Source organism: Epinephelus moara, chromosome 9, assembly GCF_006386435.1.
Source record: "Epinephelus moara isolate mb chromosome 9, YSFRI_EMoa_1.0, whole genome shotgun sequence".
Lineage (NCBI taxonomy): Eukaryota > Metazoa > Chordata > Actinopteri > Perciformes > Serranidae > Epinephelus > Epinephelus moara.
The window spans coordinates 11,249,936-11,275,081 of NC_065514.1; the positions used below are offsets into that span (position 1 = coordinate 11,249,936).

Here is a 25,146-nt window from a genome sequence, read left to right on the forward strand (position 1 = left end):
AAGAGGTGGGGTATTGGCACTGGCCTTTGTGGCTTTTTTTTCCCAATACATCTTCTAGCCTTAGAAAGAAGTGTAACACATTGTAATTTACTTAAAGGACCACTCCACTGAAAATAGATGTTTTAAGTATCAAACAACACTCGCTGCCTGTTGGCTTGAAGCGTGGCTCTAAACGTTTGTGGCCCTGATTCAGGACCATCACACTACATATCATTACATCTAACTATAGGCCTGATTGCTATCAGAGGGAATGTTTACACTCTAGTTTGTCAGAAATCATGAATTTGTTTAGAGAATTATGTTGAAATACAAAGCCACTGGGTGGGTGAAGGTTGCATAAATGAGACTGCTGTTTACATCAGAAGAATTGCTGCAATATAGCTTCTGACCACCAGTGGCAGCACTGAGCCTACTGCTGCTGGGGAACACTGCAGTTCTGGGTGGAAGAAATCATGTGGCGTGTTTTATTTTAGATGGTTTGTATTGACTTTAATAAAAGTGCCTTTTCTGTTGGAGTCAGGTGTTGTTGGGTTTTTTTTGTTAATACACATCTGACAATGTTTTTCTGCCTTGTTTACACCAGTGACCCACCTGATTTCTGCTAAAGGAGGCATGGACTGATATTTAAAACTCTGAACATTAAACCTACAATAATTGATGTTTTTGGCCACTTGGGGGCAGTGTCAAACCCTGAGGTCCGAGCTAGCACAGCCTTTGACGCTAGCGCTAGCAGCCAGCCTCGTCAAGCCACTCTCGACCAGGCATTCAGATGCAAACTGAGTAAGTCTACCTGTGACCAACTATCTGACTCCCTTGCAAAATTGATTGTAATGGACTCAAGACCAGTTTGGGCGGTAGAGGACAAAGGGACAATTGTGTCCAATATCCAGCAGCTTTACTACGACACATCTGCTAAAATTAATTTGAACTGACATTTTAAAAATACTTTCGTAGCAAAAGGTGATGTATGCGATTAATTTAGACTAATCAATCACAAACTGCACATTCTCGGAACCCATCGGCTGTATTTGGCGTCTGACTTCCGGCAGACGGCGATACAGCCTCTGGGGGCAGACCCCCAGTTTTTGGCATTCCGGTTTGATTTGGGCGGAGGAGGTGAATTTCCGTTTCCGACTTACGTTTATATATAAGTAAATATGCTGAACCATTGCGATGGATTCAGAGTTTGCAGTGACGCTAATTATGTTCCGCCTCGTTAGTTCACTGCAAGGACCGTTTAACCTGGCAACAACTGCAGCCGGCTCAAACGTGATTGGTCAATATCACGCGGACTACAAACAGCCTACAACCGGAAACCAGGGCTCTTCTGCTCTTCTTCCGGAGGCAAGATCTCCGGGGTTTGCCTACAGACTCTACATTCACTGAATGTAGAGTCTGTATATAGAGACTACAAACTGCATGACAGCCCTGTATAAAATACTGATTTTAGCAACTTCAAGTATTCAGTGGTGTGTTCCTTTAAAATCTTACATTCACCAATTTGAGTGACACTCACCCCACCTCATTCTTCTCTTGCTGACCGATACAGCTACCAGGTAACAGACTGATGTGATAGGGAACTGGAACAGCAGCTAAGTTAGCACCCGACCTGCTGGTTATTGCCCAGATTATTATTATTTTTGGTTATGGTTTTTAGTTTCCAAATATATAAGTATTTATCCAGATTATACATCCTCTCGTGCTAAATTGTATTCAATCATTTATGTTACAACAGACATATGTTGGATGTTTGTGCTGTTCCTCTTGTTCCTACCCCACAGCCTAACCTGTAGCTACAGCCAGAGACAACAATATCACAACACTGTTTAAAATATCCATATTACCAGGTCATTTTATCTAGTATGCAGTCTTAAAATCTTATGTACTTTTCAGATAAATGGCGTAACATGCTTAAACTCCCCTTATTTCTTTCAAACCAGTAAAGAGTCTGAAGGTCTGGGAAAGATATAAAAGAGGAATCCGACTATTGTTTTCATGTGTAATAAATAAGATTTTAAGACTGACAGTAACATCTAATGACAGATAAGGTTAGACGGGTTTTTGTGGTGTAGTTGAAAGAAAATAGTTATTCCAAAGCAAGAAAGCAGCAGTACTGTCCCTTCCTTGTTCCACAATCACACATCGACCCACAAAAAACTACACACTACTACACTACTACATAATGAAACTCACATACAGTACACACAACCACATTGTACCAAAGTGTAGTACTGTACTGCTGTAGTTAATGGCGCTAAAGCAGGACAGAGTGCTTGACGTACCCCGGATACACATACATATACTTCTCCAGGTACGTGGGTATGTTTTATGGACAATGTAAATTTGTGTGTTGCATGTAATGTATCTATCAGCAATTTCATGGAATGACCAGTGTATACTGTATATGTAGGAAGGTCACTTTGTCCATGATGGTGGGAGGGTGTGAACTCTGCACTGAGATGAGAAGAGCACATGGAGGCAAACACGGACATGAGAGAAGAAGAAGTAGTAGAAGAGAAACAGGGTGAGGACAAGAGGAGGAAAGAAGAGGAAGAGAAAGAGAGAGGTGGCACAACAGGTGGTACATACTGCCAGGTGGGTCCCAGGGGCGTGGCGAGGGTGGCTCCGCTATCAGACAGCACACACAAGAGGGAGGTGGGCAAAACATTAGCAGTGGGCATTGAAATTAGGAGAAAGGGAAGACAGAAGAGGAGAGTTAGGTGGGGTAAGGTAGGTGATATTTTGTGTTTTCTTTTTGTCAAGAAATCGGATGAAAAGACCAAAACCAAAACTTTTTTCCAGCAGTTTTTTAATCCCCAATCCTGGATTTTTTTTTTTAATCTGTGGCTGTTTTTACAGCAGCTTTTCAGCCTCCAAACACTGAGGTTTTTGTGTGACCCGTGGCTGTGTTTCCAGCAGTTTTCTAACCCTCACTGTGTCTCCTGTGGGGGTTTTTTTAGCTCTCAGACATAGGTGGTTTTAGGGACCTGTTGCTGTGTTACCTGTGGCTTTCCAGCCCCTAAACATAGGTGGTTTTTAGCGACTCATGGCTGTCTCCTGCAGCTTTTTAACCCCCAAACCTGGGTGTTTTGACCCATGGCTGTTTTTCCAGCAGCTTTTCAGCCTCCTAACATTGAGATTTTTTTATGTCCCCTGGCTGTGTTTCCAGCAGCTTTCTAACCCTAAATTATGGGCGTTTTTCAGTGACCCCTGGCTGTTTTTCCTGTGGCTTTTAAGCCCTAAACATTGGTGTCTTAAGGGACCTGTTGCTGAGTTTCCTGTGGCTTTCCAGCCACCAAACATGGGTGTTTTTTAGTGACCCCTGGCTGTGTTTCATGTGGCTTTTTAGCCCTAAATTATGGGTGTTTTTAGCGGCCCCTGGCTGTGTTTCCTGTGGCTTTCCAGCCCCCAAACATGGGTGTTTTTCAGCAATCTGTGACTGTGTCTCCTGTTGCTTTTTAGCCCTCAATGTGGGTGTTTTTTCACTACCTGTGGTATTGTTTCCTGTGGCTTTTTACCCCCAAACATGGGTCTTAACCTCAGCACTGTTGAGACATAAAGTTTTAATGTATCTGCTACTTAATAACATACAAATGTAACATATCCATAGTTTGCAGTTTAAAATAGTCCCCTAAAAATGCACTATTTTCTCCTATTTGAGTAACATTTGCTAAAAACTACAGTGTCCAGCTATTTTGTGAAATTCTTAGCCTTTATTAGAAATAAAACTATATATTATTGAGCAAATGTTAAAGCATTATGTTAACAAAACAAAGCAGCAGGGTGGGGAAACACAAAGTACTGAGACACGGCCTTATGCATTGTTGGTTTTTGTCTTTTCATGGAATTTGCTGACATTAACAAAAATACAAAATACCACCAGCCTTATCCTTTAAAGAGAGAGCCAGTGATCCATATGCAACATAAACATAAGGAAAGCACATGTTAAGTGTTGTGGCAGAGAGCAGGGTGACAGAGAGAAAGTGACAGACAGAAAACACAGAGACAAGCAAACAGTGAAGCTGACAACAGATGAGATCAGACAGGTGAGACAGTCCAGGAAACAGAAGTGATGGACAGAAACATCATCTTGACATGACATCCATATGCAGCAGACAAGAGCAGCTAACTTCTGTAACTCACAGAATGACAGTCAAAAGGTAAAATAAAATAAATAAGTAGATGACAGTGAGTGAAAGTCATATAAATAAATGGATCATTGCAGACAAGCCAAACTCAGATGTTAGTTTAGAGCCTACTGTAGTGTGAATATTGTAGCAAACATTAAAAGATGAATATTAATAATAAGTGTATTAGTAATATGAATAAATGCAATTAAACAATTCTTAAATAACATCCTTAGGATTTCCAAGAAATTCAACTTAATTTATCTCATGTTGTATTTACATAATCAGGTTAGTATGATGAAGGTCAATACTTACTGGAACATGTGAATACTCTACCTGTATTCCAACTAGTTTCTATTTTAATGCAAAATACAAATGAATGAATGACTAAATTAATTATATATTTCGAACTGTCTGACCAGGACATTTAAATACCAGAAACTGTAGGTGATACATTACAAACACTGTGGATATCTACTTTCAAACAACATATTGGTACCACCGATTCATTTCCCTTTTTTTCCTTTTTATGTGCTTTGTTTATTGTATGTGTCCACATGCAATACTATTATTTAACTTGTGTATTTTTAACATCTTAATATTTGGACTGCAGGAGATATAAACCTAAAGAAGTAATATATATGCATAATCTTATGCCCGCATATACTAAATTACTGAAAGGCTTAGGGTTTTATCTAAGCCATTCTAAGGTATAAAGGGATGTTCTTCACATAAAAAAACTAAAAATGTCATTTTGATGAACAGAAATAAGTTTCTAAGGGTTTAATCAATGCTTAAACTTTAAAGCATGGAGCTAAAGCCAGGAGATGATTATCTTAGCTTAGCATAAAGATTGGAGGGATGGGGAAACTGATAACTTGGCTCTGTCGCCTCTCATGTTGTGTTCACACCAAACACTACGTTGCTCGTATAAGATTGAACGCTAGAATATGTTGGGCTGACTCCCTTTATACGTGCAAGTAACTTGCATTATATGTGCGTGAAATTGCTGAATTGATGAATGAACTTCCCGCGGTACATCCTCGACATCATACGGCCCCGGAGGATCTCAATGCTGATTGGCTATCCCTGCGTGAATTGGTTGCTGAAGTTCAGATATTTTAACTCTTGCCAATAAGTGTGTGACACAAAATTGCACTAATGGCTTCAATCACAGCGCTTAATTTGTGTATTTTGCATCATTCGTGTCACATCCATCACATCCATCGAGCTGTCTGGTGGGAATTTGCATCCAATCGCATCTTTGTGTGAACAAAACATAAAGCTTACTATTTAACATCAACAATTCACGATTTTAAAAGAAGTTACATGTACTAACTATTTAAATTTTTTCATTCCTTCCTATGGTAAGCTAATTGTTTACTTGCACTAAAATATTGAACTATTTCTTTGGGAAAATATCAATCTGAAAGTGGTAGAACACTGAGGCTGGGTTTATTTGTTGCCTTAAGTTGCCTTAAGTCCAAACTGTCACTGCAGCTCAACTCATGGTCATTCAGTATCCAAATATCCAATATTCCTGCCTTCTTTTGCAAGTAAGTAAAAACTGCACAATGAATCAGCCAGTGACATCAGTAGTGTTGCACCACCTGGGCGGAGGCTGAGATTTAAGAGTAGAAAAAATACAAAGTAGCAGTCAGGTTTTGATTGTCACAAGTAATTACAGTATGTCCCTGGCTATCATAATATATTTTCTCTGTTTGTATTCGGCTGTAATTTAATGCATTTTTAAAATTCTATTAATCACCAGATGAACGTGTCGTGCACACTGTTGAGTTCATCTCTCTCCTGAATCCCTTCCTCTGTAATAAATGTGAGATTGTCAGACTGGAGAGGTCGGGGTCAGCAGGATGAACTGATGTGGACTGACAGAGAGCCACTCTGTTAGCTCACGGCTGCTTTCACTAACCGGCTAATACTCAACGCTACACCAGTCTTTTTCAGCCCACCTCACCACCTGTTCACTGCCAAACACAGACAGTTTATTATTCTGGATTTTCTATTTAACACTACAGAATCAATTGTTTGATTACGTCACTTAGAGCAATCTAAGATATCCACAGTGTCTGCATTTTCCAACCCTGATATTATCACATGAGTGCAGCTCAAACAGAACAACTGGGAATGAGCCAATGAGGTCTTTTCTGAGAGCAGTAAAACAAGAGTGTAGCATCGTAGCATCATGAGCACTGAGGAGCTTACGTAGTACTCAGCATTAAGTCGGGGCAGAGAAGCCGCTCTACAGTGGCCCTCCAGGCTTGGATATGCCTCTGTGTCTGAAATGTTCTCCGTCTGCTTCAGTTCAACACATTCCTGCATGGAAAAAGAAGAAACGTGTGTGAAGGCAACACAGACTTTACAGAAAGTGAGAATGCACACTAACATGAAGATGATGGAGCTTTCCCAGTGTCGATGTACCTGAGGTCTGGTGGAATATGGCACATCCTCTGACTGGCCTCTCTGTAGTTTCCTTCGGCCTTTGGGCCTCTGTTGTGCTGCCTGAGAAACATCTCCGGACTGGGAGTGTTTTATGGCACTCCTCTGGCTTAGTCTGTGACAAACATGCAAGAGATCTGACTGTAACACTGGCTAATCAGTACTGTAGCATAAAATATAAACTGAGGAAAGACCTTTTTTTTTTGTTAAAGGGGACAATGTACGGTTTGATCACAGGAAAACACTTACCATACAGTTTCATACATTCAGTGTCATACTTGCGTTTGGACATGTCATCAAGCTAGTTTGCTGTCTCCATCAAATATCTGTCTGCTAGTCATTCACTCTACAGCAGGAAATGGCACTTCAAAATAAAAGCTTTGTGCCAGAAATGTACTTTCCTTAAAAATAAAGTGTGTTTTTTACAAACTTGACACATTCGTGAGTCTCTTTTGGACCGTGACCCACCAGTTGGGAACCACTGAACTTACATCGTGTCCCTGTAAACCGAGGTGATGGTGGTTGAGGGCAGTGTCTCCGGCTTGGATTCTGGCTCAGGTTTGGGTGGGAGGGGCTGTTTGGGGCTGCAGAACGGTGGTTCCACTTCCTGTATTTGAGTGAGGGGCAGCATAGGACGGAACAACGCCCCAAGTTTACTCTGCAGGAAAAAAGCAAACAGAAATGGAGTCATTACACTGACACTGATGATCTGACTGAGGGAGCAGCAGAAAGAAGTGTATAGACACTGAAATAGCAGAGTTTATAAGGCCAAACCTGGTTGTACTTGATTATTTAAAATCAACTTTCTAGGATTTTGATTTAGTCTTATATTCTGCCTGCAAAATTAATTTGAGGTAAAATAAGTTTCTCTTCTAAAATATTGTTATCTTGAAGTAGGTGTAAGACAGAATAATGCTGGTGGCTGCAGGTGTATCAGTAAAATAACAACTGAATCTCCTGAAATTAGCTCAGGTTGCTATTCATTTATAGAAAACAAGTGAAATGATCTCGTCAAATTGTCAAATATATTTTAAAACTTCTCTCTGTATTGCAGATGCTGAGCTTTATTTCACTAAAATTCAACATAGATCCTTTTTTTATTAGTTGTTTCCCTAATTATTGTTAATGACTGAGAGCTTATCTTGGCTTCAGAAAATGTTTGAGAATCACTGCTGTATGGTGACATAAAGATTGTTGTGACTACCACACAGTAAAAAACACAACATACTTAAAACAATTAAAATATTCTCTAATTAATTAAATTCAGGAATTATATCAGTGGGAAAAAAAACAGGAAAAAATATCAGGAAGATTCTGCTAAAATTAATAAATTAAAATGATTTAGGATTTTTTTTAAACTAACAAACCTTAAGTTTGATAAAATGAAAAAGACGTGAGTTAGTGAGACAAAAAAAAAAATTATTTGCCTGTTTGAAAACTTTTAAAACAGACACCTGACCCATATGTCGCTTAATTATCAAGGGGTTATGTGTTGCTAGTTTTGTTTTGTCTGCACTAGAAAATAATTCTAAACACAAAATGATCCCAACTAGATTTTAAATCCAAATATAGGATAATTACCACCTTACCACCTCTGAGATCTTAACATCTCAAGTATTTTACCACACGCTGTACCTGAGGTCCTCCTGTAGAGTTCTGCTGCTGGAGTCTCTTGGCACAAGTCTGCTTGTAGTAGTCAAAGATCATTAAAGCTGCATAGACTTTCCCCACAGTCAGCTCATTGTCTGGAGGAGGAGAGAGCAGAGTGAGAAACAGTTCCGGCCTGTGGCCACAAGATGGCGCCACATGAGCAACAAAGTACAGCTCAGAGAGGCGGACCTGTACAGTGAGTGCTGGTCAGTGTGGGTGTGAGCTGGGCTGTCATATTCAGGAGGAAAACAAAGCACCACACTGTAAACAAGCTACACTTCATCAATTATTTGATTATTTTTAAATATCTTAAAGGAAAACCAAACTATGCACTAACATGAAGAAAACTGACAGTTATCTAGAATTTTCTCTTGAATCTCAAAAGTCTTGATTAGTATTAGTAAACAAGCTGAAACGATCTCACCACACTGGCAGAGGTTTTGACTTGTTTTAATAAATTAAGACTTTCAGGGCTCAATAACAGACAAAATGAGAGAAAAATGTCCATCTTACCAAGCACATGTAATCTATTACTGCATCTTGAAAGTCTGCAACTTCAGTATTTTTCAACCTGGACCCTGTCTTCCCATGTTTTGTGTCTAGGTGACTAATAGGAACAATAATTTCTGAAACTGGCCAAGTATTGAGCCAGAGAGCTGCAGCTGGCAGCAGTGAAACCTGCTGCAACGTTAACACTTAGGGCATGTTTGCACCACCAATGTGTGGCCACTAAGAGCGCTTTTTATTGCCACTGACAGGCTCAGATTGTTATTCTGAGTCCGTTTAAAAAAACAGTAATATCATTGGCAAAAACAAGCAGATTCAGTGAATGTAAATAGACCGTGCACAAATATTCCGTTCTCACTCAGTACTCAACTACTTTCAAATATTGTTGTTTCCAATAGTCACTTCGATACAAAAACTTGGGAAAAAAGCATCCAGGTCGAAACATACCATAATTACCCTTAAATTAAGTAAAAAAAAATCTCCCAGTGCTGTATGATTATCTTGGTAGCTGGTTCCCAACATAAATCAGGTTGTTTAAATTAATATCTATATGAATGTCAGACAGTAAAAGGTGGCAGAGTTACACAAATCAAAAAGCAGAATCAAATACAAGTTAAATCTGTATCTAGACAGTTCTCTAAATATGTTCACTGGACTGGAAAAAGGAAAAAAAAACTTACAGGGACGTAATTACAGACACAAATTAGTAGAAAGGAGGGGGATTTGTGCAGTACACAGCCATATAAAGAAGAGAAAGGAAATGAAAAAGATAATTTCCAAAGATAAAGTTATAAATACAAACGGGAGGAAGTTAAGCAACAAACAAACTGTGTCTCAGTAGAGCCCAGTAGAACCCAAACAGAAGTGAGGCTCACATTTAGGTGGCGTCACCAGCAGGTCCACAGTCTTCTGCGACAGGTTGGGCCAGACTCGGTGTATCTCCCTCTTCAGGTCAGCGTCGCACAAATGCTGCGCCAGGACCCCTGAGGACGGGCCCACAAACATGTCACATCAAATCTGCACCACAGCCATTTGCATTATCATCAGAGCCACCAGCTCGGCCACGAGGAATTCTGGATTTTGTAGTTTTAGTCTCTCACCAGATGCCAGTTTGATCTCCAGGGCTGTGCGAATCAAGGCCATCAGCGTGGAGGTGAAATGCACCGTTTTGTCATCCGCAATGGGCATGTTCATCTTCACCAATCTCTGAGAGGAGTGGAAGCAGAGAGGAGGGGCCATGAATCAGGAACAAACAAACAGCAGCTCAGGGAAAGGAAGCTGGATTTAACTACAAGTTGTTTCAGACTTTAGTTTTGCACAGAAACTCTGGTTCTCCATCAGGTAACTAAAGTTCGTTTAATGTCTTTTGGACAATAAAAAAAAAGGTTTTAAGTCCAGCATACAAAGGATCTTTACCACAATTTACATGTTGGGGCTGCAGCTAAAGATTATTTCCATTAGTAATCAATCTCTTGATCATTTTTCTAATTAGACTATAAGGATTTAGGCTCATTAGAAAATACTGACCATCACAACTTCCCAGAGTTAAATGTGTGTCTTGTTTTGTCTGTCCAACAGTCCTTGGCCCAATAAAATGTAATTTAAAATAAAATGACAGCCAATTCTGACATTTTGAAAAGTGGAACCATCAACTTTTGGCCATTTTTGTTTATTAATATTAGCACATTAATCACTTTAGTCCATGCAACACCTGTGTGCCCACCATATACATCTTTTTAAAGCTAACAGCACCAAACAGCTGAACGCATGGAGCTCTGTGCTGTTTATGGCCGCTGCTGTTGCTATGAGATTATTGCAAACCCACCTGAAATGTTGCACGCTTCTACTAAAAGCTGAAATATGAACAACCTGTGATGCTAAGCACTGTGAGCCCAGAGAACATGCTAAACTCTCACTGCTGCTGGGAACATGTACCAGCACGACCATTTTAGTTAAAAATGCAAGAGGTGTTGCTTTGTTGCCGGCCGTTTTCTCCGGTGTGTTAAACACACTTTAGAAAGGAGTGTCCCCAGGCTATCAGAAGGTGGAGATCTCTGATTGTCTGGTGATCAGAGGTCATTACTTGTAACCTGTTTGCTGACATTTACAGAAATGGTGGAGGCTATGGAAGTTCATTTTCGGTGGTTGCTTAATCAGTATATTGTAATTTTAGTTGCTGAAAGGTTGTCTTTGTAATTTTATGATATGCTTGAGGAAAACATCAATGTTCCCAGTGACCTCATCTTTTTATTCTCTGTCATTATGCCTTTCCATTTCCGGCATTACATAAAAAAAATGCAACTTCGTCATTGCACTTGAACCAAGATAAATAAACCTGGTTTAGAATACTTGATTTATTAATTAGTTTAAGAGCTAATTGACAACAACTTGGGCAAAAAAGCAACAGTTTGAGTCAGTTATCAAGCAAAAATATCAAACATTTGTAGGTTCCAATGTGAGGTTTCTGGCTCATATTATCACAAACTGAATATCATTGGGTTCGGACTGTTGGTTGGACAAAACACACAGTTCAAAAATAGCACCTTAAGAGCTATTTTCTGACATTGTTCAGACCAAATGATGAATTGATTAATTAAAACAGTTACTGTGAGCACTATATAGCTGTGTACTGTTTAGGTCTAATTTTTTTACTCATGGGTATTTCTACAGTCGGCAATGAAACTTTAAAATCATCAGGCATTCATTGTACAATGTATGATCTAATCAGCATAAATCCATGCCATGCAGGGCCCCTGGATCAATGCTGCTATGAAATGATTCATACACACATGCATGTTTAAATTAGTGCAGCACATTGACAGTGAGGCAAGCGGGGTGGTCGAGATGTGCTGGATATAGAACCGCTAATTAAAAGGAAGAAAAAAATTAAGAGCTGAAAGGCGAACGCGAGAACCATCAGAAACATTTGTGGCTGATGGTTCCCATTTTCTTCAAGTTGAGATAAGGAAAAAGAGAAAGTATAGTCACTCTGGGAGCATAACAATACAGATGGAGAGATGGAGAGATGGAGAGATAGAGAGATGAGAGGCAGGAGGAGGAGGAGGAGGAGAAAAGCATCTATGCATGTGGAGGCTTTTTTCCCAGAAACAGAGAAGACTTGCAGCTGCAGACCATGAGCATCAGACAAATAAAGAAACACATGATCAAAATCACTGATGCACACAAGACGCATGCTTGCAGATAAACATGGAGACACACACACGCACAGGTACACACAGTAAAGGTAAAGGAAGAAGAAGAAGAAAGGAAACAAATCCCGAGAGAGGGTGAAAGAAAGATCATCCAAAACAGAGAGTGAAGCTCAGCCTGCAGACAAAACATGAAACTGGAAACGAGAGGGTAACAGGGACAACTGTGACTTTCGGGGGAAGATGTGTTCATTAGGCAGGGAGGTTAACAAGGAGCGCGATCAACAACGTAGTGGGAGGGGTTGAAAAATAGCGACTGGGGGGCGGGAGATGCTAGCCCTGCTCTCCAGTGCATTGCTGCTCTCTCTCTGTGTTCACGTCTTTCTCTGTCGATTCACAAAAACAGGAGTTATATTTGGATATGTGACCACGTCAGACCCAGACATTTTTAACTGGGGCAAGGGCAGGGCTGCTTTTAAATGTGATTCATTTGGACAGCTGTGCGTGCACTGAAACCATTCACATTAAGTCTGCATGCTCAGAGGTAAGCAGCTGGTGCAGGGACTACCTGTTCACCAGTTTAAAAGTCTCACATATAATCATGGGATAAATGTGCCAGGTTCTCCTTCACTGAAGTCAGTGCGGAAGCCAATTAAAGATGGGGGAAGAGTTCCTAAGTGTCCCATCCTGCAGTGTTGAGAAATCCCTCAATAATTCCTGATCAGTATCCGAAACCAGACGAGATCCTGAGCTAAATCACTTCCACTGAGGCTAATGGGAATGTAAGTTCTAAACTAACAGCGGCAGCTCTACAAACAATTGGTCATAAATCAAAATCAAGTCTTGACCTGACGATGGTGCTAGATGAATGATCAGGGGATCAACAATGTCAGCAGCACTGATCCTCTGGGGACCAGGAATGTCTGAACAAAATGTCACAGCAATTTATCCAGACGTTGCCGTCCCTATGGCTCTTCCCGTAATGTGGCAGAAAGTCATAATGTAATTTCCTACCAGCAGGTTGCATCTTTAAAGGTATTCCCTTGACCTCACAGATATCTACAGTGTACCCAGAATATAATAATAAAACCAATGTCCAGCCAGCAACCTCCAGAGCTGAATAATCAAGCCAATGCCGAAGTGCCAAAAACTGCAATTCCTTGAATGGCCACTTGAGGCTGGCTCTAAGAGCGAGTCAATCGCCATATACCCCCATGTTAAAATGCCCAATGTTGGAGCCATATTAGATTTTTTGCCTGTGTATTTTATTCTTATCTAAACACAACGTAGACATAAATATACACATACAGTCCTGTGTGAGGTCGAAGCCATCCTAAATGACCACCCCATCACAAAGTTATCGGAAGATCCCTATGATCAAGAAGTTCTCACACCCAATCACCTGCTCACAATGAAAAGAAAACCAGTCCTACCACCAGGACTGTTTGAGAAGAGCGGACAAGTACAGTATGTCTCTGACCTTTTTTGGAAATGTTGGATAAGAGAATACTTGCCTTTGCTACAGGAGCGTCAAAGGCGGTAAGAGAGATTAAGTCTTTTTCCTGGAGACACTGTACTTGTTGTGGATGCTATGGTTCCACAGAGTTCCTGGTTACTTGGAAGAGTTCTAAGACCGATCCAGACAGGGAAGGACTGATGCGTTCTGCACATGTGCAAACCAAAACCAGTACACTGGATAGACCAGTGACCAAACTTTGTATTCTTCGAGAAGCTACAACCTAAGTCATGACTGAACAGGAGCTACCTGCTACCTCTTTCCCATAGAGGATTTTTTGTTTGTTTTGCTTAATCATTTTTACATAGATTATTGGCTCCATTATATGAATATGTATTTGAACTGTTTATGCCTTCACGCCATTAACAATTAGGGGCTGGTGTGTTGGAGCCATAAAATAACTTTTGTTTGTTTATTTTAACCCTTATCTAAACACAAGGTAGTTATAAATATACACATGCAGTTATTAAACTGAAAACAGGGTGGAGCACTAACAGGTAAAGTGCATATAGGTAAGCTCCAGGTGGTGGAAATCAGGTGTGTTGAATGGGAAGCAAACAGTTTTTGACCGTGTTATGTAAGCATGTCGTGAAAGTATGAAGTGTCAGGGCGGAAGACTGAATTTGCTGAATGGAATACTGATGGAATACTTCTATGTTATGCTGAGCATGTGTATATTGTATTGAGAATAAGTGGATCACCAAATCCAAAGAGATAACCCGCACTGGATATTGGTTTATTCTAGAACACGCGTCCAAACAAGTTCACCAGTTTGCCCCTCAGTGGCTTGTTTAGACATTTGGCTTTGTTAAAAGTCACTACACCAAACTTACCAGCAGAAATAAAGATGTTTACAGCCTGGTACAAAAAGTGGTTTTGGTCTCTATGGCGAATTTTTATGTAATTTACCTATTTGAATTATGAATTAAAGTTAGGCATAATTAGGGCGTGGCTGCTCTGAGTTACAGGCTGTCCTTAAGGTGTCACCACAGTCACCCTCTCGTCTAAATAACGTAAGTCTTGGCTCCAAAAATCCAAGATGGCGACAGTCTTAAAGGCTTCAAAACATGAGTCCACATACCAATGGGTGATGTCACAGTGGCTATGTCTGTTATTTTTAGACGGTCTATGGGTAAGACTAAGATTTTAAATCCACTCTGCTCTTCTATGCTGGATCCACTGTCTACTGCATGGATCTATGGCAGACATGGCCCAGTCTTTGGAGTTTTGTTTCGGGTGAATATCTAATCATTTCAGGCAGACTGTAGACAACTGTGAGATCACAAAAACATCATGAAGATGCAACCTGGTGTTGGATAACAGGTAAAAAATATATATTTTTATCCTAAGGTTTACATGAACAAATCACAGAGTAACATACACTCCTGAAGTCATAAAAAGGGCTCGTTCTTTACCAGTTCCTGAGAAAAATATTTGGCTTTTTAGCTGTGATTTTCCACCTTTCTCTGCAGATAGTTTCTAACTTCGTCTGTCTGTAGTTTGGTGCTGGGCAGTTAGTGTACAGCGGGTTCATTAGAGCTTGTTTGCTGGAAAAAGCTGCTGCTGCTGCTGATGGAAACAAAGTTGATGAGAGCACAGAGACTGCCATGAAACCAAAACTATGAGCTCAAAGAGGCTCACTGAGATGAGTCTGTGGAGATATGTCAAATATTATGGCTTCGCTCTCTGATCTATTTTTGTTTATCAGTGTTGCATGGCCCTGCAGTAGCTGAACAGAGTGTACAACAAGGCCACAGAGCTTCACAGATGAACAGAAAGAACAACACAACAGCAGGTCAGAAGATACCGACTGCGACACACTGACAGAAGCCTGAAGATGTTTGACAGGTGGAAGCAGGGAGCCAGCAGTGACTGCAAGAGGAGACGGGAACAGAGGAGGAAGGAGTAATTCTACCTTATAGGCGATTCGGGGCGGACATTTCTTTCCCAAACCTAGCGGAGGGGACATGTCTCGAAGCATCTCGTACATATCGTGGTAAGTCATGCGGCCGCTTCCCACGGGAAAGATGGTAGGAGGCCACAGAAGGAGGAATGAAGATGTCCCAGGTGAGGAGGTGTCAGGATTTAAAGGGACAGGGGAAGTTACATGATAACAGAAAGTGGCAAAATCCAAAAAAAGAATGAGAGGGGGGAAAAAAGAGGAGAACACAGAAATCCTTGTTAATAAGATTTCCAGGATATCATGACTTGGAATGCCATCCTTGTTAGATTTAAGGATTCAGGAATGGATCCCAGAGGAGGAGGGAGGGGAGGATGCTCCGAGGGATTCCCTGTGCAGAGATGCTAGATGAAAGATATGCATTTTTAAAGGCTTACTCCACCGAAAGTCTTTTCAGTATCATCCCGAGGGTGGCAAGGTGACTCTGAAGAGTTTGTCACTTGAATTCACAGCAGAGCCTGATGACAACCTAGTGTATAGACATTTCTTAAACCATTCCTGCAACATGTAGTGCATTTCTTTTGAACTAGGAAGTTGGAATTTCCTGGTTCCCAGACAGAAATTTCAACTGAAATGCTCAGATTTCCAACTCAGAAATTCAGAAGAGCCTCACTAACCCTGACCCTAAAAATTCAAGATGGCTGCTGTATGAGTCAACATTAATGAAAGCTGTAGCACTAGTACCAAGTATTAGCTTTTCTTTCTTATTTGTGTATCGTGATATCAGTCGAAATCACAGCACTACTCAACTTCTACTCCGACTTGTTCTACCTTCCGACTTCAAGGCAGCAATAATCACCCTCTCCACCAATGACCCTTATATTTCATATGTTCCCAAAACTTTTCCAATAGATTACTACCATATACTTTACATGCAGCAGAGTTGCAGAAAAGGTGTATTTAGCTGTTTTTGAATTTTTAACATTCTTTGTTAAAAAAACAAATCTTAATTTCTTCCAGTCAGCGATGACAATATAGAAGAAATACACACATTAATATTATTTCATTACTTAATTTGTTTCTCTCAAAATCCTGAGGAAAGTGGGTGTTAAGCCCCAAAGAAGAGCACCGGGCTCTGCAGTGATTTTGGCTCCGTGGCCCAACTGGTATTGCTGGTCACATGCTGTGCTTGAGCACTGGCTCATGCAAAACAATGAATATTTTCTTCTGAAGGTCATAAACAGTAGCCGTTTAATGTCTAACTGGCATTATGATTCAGTGACACAGTGCCATTTCACTGGAATTCTACCTTGTATAAAATTATTTGTTGATTGATATACTTTTTTTCCGGTGCCCTAGGTTTAGATTTGAGTGGGTCTGTTTGCTCAAAGATGCTCTCTGCTTCGTCTTGTAGTGGCGCTTCACATTGCAGCTTTTAATAAAAGCCACAATCTCGTAACATATGATAAGACACTGGTTTTGAACTCCCTGTGGGAAGAATAAACATGTAGAGCTCTGTTTTCACTGTCTACCTCTCTGTCTTTAGAATTCACCATGTGAAATAACTTTTCTCCGACTCTCATGTCTCTCCCCTGTGTGTGTACCTCACTCACTAGAGCTGAAATGCTTATAGGAATGCACAGATTTGATTGGCTGACTCGTTTCACACGAGATTATTTAATGCATGCAATTAGCCTGTGGCCCGCTACACCAGTGCTACAAATGCTGCATCAAAACTGAATAATTCTCGCTAATTTATTCGTTATAGTTATAGGTCTGGGTCTGGGTCCCATATGGATCAACAGGGGAGAAAAGTTTGAGAATTTTCTGCGGATGTTTTGATGTTTTCTTTCGTTGTTTGGAATCCATTATAACCCAAGCTGACTACAGTAATCGTCCTTCTCAGAGAAGCAGCTACACACTTTTCAGAGCCACCTTTTAAGGGAGTTACTACCTCAGAGACTAAAGATAGATTTTCGGTGGAGTATTCCTTTAAGATGCCCTCTGTTTCTGCATGCTAAGAGACATTAGCAGTAACCAAAGTGGAAACAAAGCACACAATGCTCTCTCGTCACTACCCACTCTTCCTTCACTCCTGTGTTTAGAAGCAGGAAAAATGTTTTAGACATCTCATCAGATGCCTTTTGTTTGAGCCTGACTTGCGGCATTGTTTCCTGCACTCGCCATGGTTACCTGCCAGTTGGTTAGTGGAGGATCGATGCATGTTCGTATATGCATGTGTAGTCGGGTCATTCTCTGGCGCCGCAGGGAATGAGAACAGACATTCACAGTCCGAGACCATCACAGTCCCTTTGAAAACAAAAGGACTGTGTGGGAGTGCAAACCTTATAAGCCACCCTGTTGGGGCACTTCTTCCCCAGGCCCAGGGGAGGCGAGATAAAACGCAACAATTTGTACATATCCTGATAGCATATCCTCCCGCTGTAAAAGATAAGACATGTTCAACAGGTTAGGTCACAGGTTATTCGATTACATCCGTCTGTAATAATCAGTTAGCAGTTAGCAGGCATTAACATGTAGGTAAACACTCAGCAGCGTAAACAGTTTTTATTTTTTCTGGATCCATAAAGTTGTTGTTTTATTTTGACTATTAAAAAGTGCAGTTTTCCCCTTTTTCTTACTTAGAGAGAGAAAAAGGCAAAAAGGAGTACCTGACACATAATCTCAGGCAATTATTATTTTTTTGCTCGTCACAACATGACCTCAGGGCTGTAGCTAGGATTCTAGAAAAACTGAGGTCTGAAGTCAGTTTTAGAAAACAAACAACAAACACACAAACAAAAACCATGAAAGAAATGACCTCTAAAAAATTATCCATATTTGACTCCCCATTCGCGTTGAGAGGCAAGGTGAGAAAAAACATTGCTGGTCAATGTTGAAGTTTATCTCCTATCTGCAAGAAATCATCTCCTACAAGACTTTTTATTTACGCTGCATTTGGCGAAACTTTAAATGCCCTTTGTGTCGTGCACTAAGCACATCTTGTTCACAGCATTCTCACTCTCAAAACAGCCTAATGAAGCGTAACCGTTTATCACCTATGTAGGAAATGACATCCCATACATAGGAGATATTGTCTCCTATGTTTCCAATGTTTGGCCAACATTGCCTGCAATTTTTTTCCCACCTTGCCCATTAGGGCTTCCATAGATTACATTCTTTGTACTTTTTTTTCTTAATGTAAAGGTTTAAATCAGGGGTGTCGAAACTCATTTTAGTTCACTGGCCACATACAGTCTGATTTGATTGCAGATGGGCTGGAGCAGTAAAACCACTGCATAATATAACCTATAAATATCAGACAGCTCCAAATTATTCCCTTTTTTGTTTAAAAAATACTAAAAAAAAGATGACAAGAGAAAGGAACTGTATTCTAGTCGAGGTGAAAAAGCCTGTGAAGCAGCATTTTACATGAAGAAAGCTACTTCATCTTTAACTTGCTCCTGAAACCTGGCACCTCTTAGCCTTCACAAGAGCATCACTATTAGGTGTGCAAGGTCATCCAGTTGGCCAGATTGGACCCTTTGGTAGGCCGGTTCTGGCCCACTGGGCTGTATGTTTGACACCCCTGGTTTAAATATTGTTTGAAGGCCCTCTCTTTATTTATGATTTTTTTTTTTTAATTCATCTTTGAATAGTTACTGTAAAACTTCAATTAATAGCCCAGGCTGTTATACGATTAAATTGTTTATTTAAACCAGTATGAATATTACTTGTATATAAATAAGGCTTCAGATAATATATCGATTACGAATCACTCATTTGATCTAGCTCTGACAGACATGTGCATCAGATCAGAGAGTTACGGCACTCGAGGAGTACGGCACCCGACACACCGACACAACACCACTTTATCCTGTTAAACAATACTCACAACTTGGATTCATTTTCATGAAAAACTCTTTGGATTCTTTTGATATGAGGACCCTTACGGACTAAAGGAATATGAATATCTTGCAGGGTAATCGAGGAATGGACACATAATTTGAGGTAGCCAACAAGCCACTTTTATACACCCGGAGAACTTCTATGGAAAAATAAATAAATAAATAACTGCTTGGCAACCAGTTCAGTTCCAGTTGAGACAGGCCTTTTTTTGTCAAAATGTGTAGCCACACTGGGCAAGTAAAAGGGACTGGGCGCTTAATTGAAGTTTTATGGGAAGTATATCAAGTTTAAAATGACTGGAATCACATTTTTTAAACATCCACCATATGTAAGTTTTTCACTATAAGATGTAAACTTCTCCTTAGAAAAACCTTCATGCAGCAGAAAACACAGCAACTTTTGGATGTGTGAGAGACATAAAACGGTGATATCACTTTAAACCAATCTGCTCCTTTTGAATAAATCTATGAAAACAAGTAAGACCATAAATACACTCCATGCTTCAACCTGACACAAGAATGAGTTGAAGCAGTTGCAAATGTGTTGAATGTTACTGTAGGCACTTCTCTGAGCGCAGCTAATTTATATTCAAAGGAATAAATAATATCTCCTCCCCCGTAATGTCTGTCAGGAGATGGCAATTTCATATTTCACATCTCACACCTCTCCTGGAGTCCTGACTCACTGACAAGGCTCCAGCGAAGCCTTCGTTAAAACTTAATGAGCCTTACATAATCTGAGACAGATTACGCCTCGCACTGTCTCACGCAGGACTAGTATTGTGCTTTAGTCGAGTTAAACACTGTGAGCGTAAAGGGGGCAGAGGGGGCGCTGACATCAACCTGTATTCCCCTGCTGCAGGGATAGAAATACTTTCAGTGACAGACTGAGGAGATTTGGAGCCCGCCAGCTTAGTGGCAAAGAGAGCTGAGTGGACGCCAAGCGGAACGCTGGATTTACATGCATCAGTCCGGCCGACAGGGGGCTCGTCACCAGCCTCAGCCAACTCTGAGCTCAGGCTTAATGTCATTCACCCGCTGCTGCTAAGATGGGATTTCTCCAGTTCCACGTCACAGAGTCATCCTGCTGGAACTCGGAGCTTAGAGTTCCCTTTTTCCTAGCATACCTCTCTTCCAAAAACAAACAGCCGTCTCTTGAGCATGAACACCGGCTGACGTTAGGGACTACTCTGTTAGCTGTACAGTCAGAGATCAGCAGAAGCACTTACCAGGCAGCAGGGTCATACTCTGCCCACACGCGGATGAATTCATCAAGGTGATGAGGCCCCAGGATGGAGGCGTCCCTGGTCAGATATTCAAAGTTGTCCATGATGACAGCAACAAACAGGTTCAGCATCTAGAGAATCAAAATGTAAGTTTGAAAAATAAAAAGAACACTGGCAAGAAATATTTGTTTCTACACTAAAAAAAGAATTAAATCTTGTTGATTATTCATGTTTTAGAACAAAAATTGCAAACTACTGTATTTTGCGGCAGATCATTTTGTGAATCCTGTAATCCAGATTAATTTCCTTCATGTAACTTGCATATTTTCAAAATTAATCCTGTTTAAAACTGCACTGACACCACTTTGCTATTGTTGGCAACAATTACAGCTCACTGTTTTTCTTTATTTTTTGGTTTAATCCATCCAACTTCCAAAAAAAATGTTACATTTGTACATTATTTTGTAGTGGATATGTTGAAACTGTTGTTGAAAGCATTGTTGCCTTACAGCAAGAGAGGTGCGGGGTTCGAACCCTGGTTTGGGGGAGCCCTTCTGTGTGGAGTTTGCATGTTCTCCCTGTGTCAGCGTGGGTTTTCTCCAGCTACTCCGGCTTCCTCCCACAGTCCAAAGACATGCAGGTTAATTGGTGACTCTAAATTGTCCGTAGGTGTGAATGGTTGTCTGTCTCTATGTGTCAGCCCTGTGATAGTCTGGTGACCTGTCCAGGGTGTACCCTGCCTCTCACCCAATGTCAGCCGGGGTAGGCTCCAGCTGCTGTGCTACCCCCAACAGGATAAGCGGTTATGGAAAATGAATGACTGAAAGAATATGTTGTCTTAACATCACTGTGGTGAATGTGTGGTTAGGTTTGGGCACAAAAACCACTTGGTTATGGTGAGGAAAAGATCATGTTTTGGCTTAAAGTACCAACATTTGATGGCACAAGGACTGAAAAAACAGGGACGTGTCAGTAAATCCACCCAAGACTCAAACACCAATGTGAAATGCTGCGATGTGTTGGTGAAAAAAAGTTTGGTGGCTCAAATGTGGCTGGGAAGCGCTAAGAAGGTCATCAAAAGAAAGGAAAGGTGCTGCTGTTTGTTGGTTTCAAACAGTGGGTTGCAGAGTCAGCTTACGTATTATGTCACTTCAGAAATGTTAATATGATATGTACAAAGCATGCAAATGCAATGTATTGGGGGCTTGCAGAAACACAGAATGCAAACATTTTCTTCTAGCGACTGGGCTGTATTTAGTCTTAACCAATCCCTGAATGTAGAAGTTATTTTGATCATTAAAAAAGTGTGAAAATTAAATTAACAAATCACACAAAATGCTAAATAACACAAAGATCTTAGTGAAAATCTAAAAATACCCCCTGCAATATTACTTTAAAGAATTTTGTCACTAATCCAACATCCCATTTTCAATTTGTTCCAATTTATCTTTTTATTTTCAGTAACTGTTGGACATTTCTGAGCTCTGCTTGGTGCAAAAAGACCTTATTTACTTCAAAGAGGTTCTTCTCACAACAGGAAACATAATAATTTTTGGGTTCAGGGAGGCATAACATCTGGGGGGAAATAAGTTTGTTTGTTTTGTTTTTTAAATCTGGGTATTTTTTGATAACTAAAAAGAAAATTCCTGAGCATTAATTGCAATGATCTAATTGCAGTGATCTCAGTCCGTGGTCAGTCCGTGTAATTTCTGTCAATCAGAACACAGTATGAGACCAGATGGGGCATTCCTCTGTTTTCTTTCACACTGACCAGAAAGGAGCAGAGGAAGATGAAGGAGACAAAGTAGAAGTAAGCAAAGTCACTTCCACACTCCTTCCCCGCAGTTCCCGAGAGCTTATCACACGGCCGGTTACTGAGACACGCTAACATGATCTCATGCCACGCCTCGCCGGTCGCACTCCTGAAACACACACAGTGACAGGAGCAGGGGTTAGTGTGTTATCAGCGTGTACTGGATTATGTGCGGTACCAGAATATTTGGAATATGGAAGAGGGATTACCTGAAGAGAAGAGTCAGGGCCTGGAAAAAGGTCTGGAAGTTGTTGTGGTGATTTATGGCGGTCTCCTCGTTCAGCTCGATGTTTCCAAACACCTGAGGCAGCAGGAGAGGATTTCTTTTTAAAAACAGAAAATTCTCACAAAAATGTATATTTATAGCTGTAATTCCTGTGTAAATTGTATGTATTTATTACTACCTTTACCAATAAATCTTCATTGGTTTGAATTGAAATTATATAGAGGGAGAGACTGAGAGTGGAATACTGCCACAGCTTGTGATGTCCCACTGTGAATCCAGTAAAACAACCCACAGGTCTCTTTTCAAATATTTATTTGCCCCTGGGCATGTCCATCCAGCTGGCCTATAAACACTGGCTGCTGGGTCCAGGAGAGCTCTGACAGCAGTTAAATTTGTATATGGCATCTTGACCCAACAATGACTGAGTTTTCCACCATAAACACTGTGACAATCTTATGAGAGGAATAAAAAGCCGGCAATCCAAGTCGGTGATCCTTCCTATCAGCTACCTCTACAAAATGGAAAAAATCCACTTCAGAATCAAACACCTGTACAGTCTTACGCAATCCAAGGAAAGAACCATGCAATACATACTTGGTTTGTGAAATGTATTGTGTTAACTTTTTAAAGAGTCTGTGACATGGATATGTGGAAGTAGCTCTATTAGAGGCAGATGTTTGTGGTGTTGTACAGTAGTGTTTACTGCTTTACTGTTGTGTTGGATTGATATTTTACAGATGTCGTTTATATTGTCCTCTTTTATCTGTCTCTAGAGAACAGAAGATCTCAGTTTGTGTTCACGGATGATGTTTGAGCTCACCCAGACACTGTCAAATGACAATCAGGCATAATACAGTATGTTGTCCAATAAAAGCAGTAGTCACAAAACTAAAAAAGAGGAACTTTTCCAAAGTTCACAAAACCAGCTCCTATTTTGGAGCAGGTACTCTCTCAGCACAAGAGGTACCATGAATGAGTGTAAATTGATTGGTCGAACACAGCCAATGGAGCTCCAGCATTGCCATTTTTAGAAATCGTTTAATCAAAATAAACAACAGCTTGTAATGAGAAACATGGAAGAAAACAGACAAATGGACAGACAGTGAAGTCCAGCCTTTACTGAGCATATATGCAACAGGGGAAATACAATGTGATTTTGACTCGTCAAAGTGACAGTGACGTTGCTATACCAACCACTGGCCGGCTTACGATATGTAACTGCAGGGCAGGTATTGGTGGTGACCTTGAAGGTATGTAATTCTTGGTAGGAGATCCTCAATGGTCAGTTCCTCTCAGGGAGATCCCAAGAACTGTTTGGTCTGAAACATCTATTGTAAGAGGATGTATGATCAACAATCTCTGATCAACGACAGTGTCCTCATACCCCAACCATTACATCACAACCCAGGTAGCCAAAATAACCTGGCCCAGAATCAGCTTGAACTAGGCATGCCAGTTGAAATTAGCTGGGCTGCATCCTGTTGCCTGACTTGGCTGAGAGTCAGGCTGAGACCGGGTTTGAATGACGCCCCAGAATTAGGCAGAACACAGCCGTTATCAGAAATGACCTGGCCTAGCATCGCCCCAAACTTGGCATGCCAGGCCACATCCGGTTGCCTGAATCGGCTGAGACTCTGTATGAATGACATCCCAGAATCAGGTCAAATCAGCTGGCCCGATTCCGACTGCCAACACTGCTATCACTGGGCTGTTATCAGAAGTGACCAGGCCCAGTATTGGCCGAAACTTGGCATGCCGTATGAAATTAGCCAGGCTCCATCCAGTTGCTTGATTTGGCTGAGACTCTGTATGAATGACCCTCCAGAACTGGGCCAAATCAGCCCGATTCCAGCTGCCAACACTGCCATCACTGGGAAAGTCTAAAGTGCAGGCACATGAAGAGTAGGCATACAGATTTTTTTTACGAAAGTGTATTTTTTTCCAATGAATGTGCTACAACATCCACTTACGTAAACTTAGCATGGCTAAGACAGCTAGCTACCTATGCTACTTAGCTTAGCTTACTGGCTGAGTATAATGGGGAAGCTGCTAGCTTGACTCTGTCCTTTGGGAAAAGAGTCCACCAGTACTTCTAAAGGTCAGGTTGCATGTCAACCTCAGGATGCTGATAAGATTTCAGGAAGTCACTGCTCCCAAACACGAAACAGCCTATGACATAACTTCCTGTAAAACCACAAATGGTCACTTTTACAATGGCCACAGAAAAGATGTTTCTTATTTGCTTTGCAGGTGTTCTGTTAAAACCTCTGAGAAAAGGTTGGAGCCTACAATTATTTACTTATTAAAAATCTGTGCTACACCTACATTAAACTCAATAACAGATGACTTTAATGTAGTTAATAATGTAGTACTTAATGTTAGTAATGAGTTTAAACTCATTTACAAACTAACGATAGTTTAGCATTACATAACCACATTAGCTAAGTTGTATCATAGCATTCTACACTGTCATTTCCTTGTTACAGGACACATTGCAATGTAGTCTCGCCACCAGACAATCAGAGATCTCCGCCTTCTGATAGTCTGGGGACACTCCTTTCTAAAGTGTGTTTAACACACCGGCGAAAACGGCCGGCAACAAAGCAACGCCTCTTGCATTTTTGAAAAGGACATGCCTTCTCGGAAATGTGCGCTCCCCCTTTTCTC

General features: G+C 40.8%; 1 protein-coding gene across 4 annotated transcripts in view; it reads right to left on the minus strand.

The window, feature by feature from the left end:
• Positions 1 to 25,146, minus strand: part of cacna1bb (calcium channel, voltage-dependent, N type, alpha 1B subunit, b) — a 257,510-nt gene that overhangs the window by 10,849 nt on the left and 221,515 nt on the right. For 3 of the 4 annotated variants that reach the window (XM_050053133.1, XM_050053132.1, XM_050053134.1), the window contains 11 exons: positions 22,463 to 22,554; positions 22,212 to 22,362; positions 20,444 to 20,571; positions 15,322 to 15,418; positions 9,842 to 9,947; positions 9,617 to 9,724; positions 8,220 to 8,329; positions 7,076 to 7,242; positions 6,567 to 6,699; positions 6,351 to 6,461; positions 2,590 to 2,628 (listed from right to left, as the gene is read on the minus strand). In XM_050053133.1, coding sequence (XP_049909090.1) covers positions 2,590 to 2,628; positions 6,351 to 6,461; positions 6,567 to 6,699; positions 7,076 to 7,242; positions 8,220 to 8,329; positions 9,617 to 9,724; positions 9,842 to 9,947; positions 15,322 to 15,418; positions 20,444 to 20,571; positions 22,212 to 22,362; positions 22,463 to 22,554 — 1,242 coding nt within the window. Of the gene's footprint in view, positions 1 to 2,589; positions 2,629 to 6,350; positions 6,462 to 6,566; positions 6,700 to 7,075; positions 7,243 to 8,219; positions 8,330 to 9,616; positions 9,725 to 9,841; positions 9,948 to 15,321; positions 15,419 to 17,651; positions 17,749 to 20,443; positions 20,572 to 22,211; positions 22,363 to 22,462; positions 22,555 to 25,146 lie in introns of all 4 variants that reach the window. The other variant, XM_050053130.1, reaches the window with a different exon arrangement.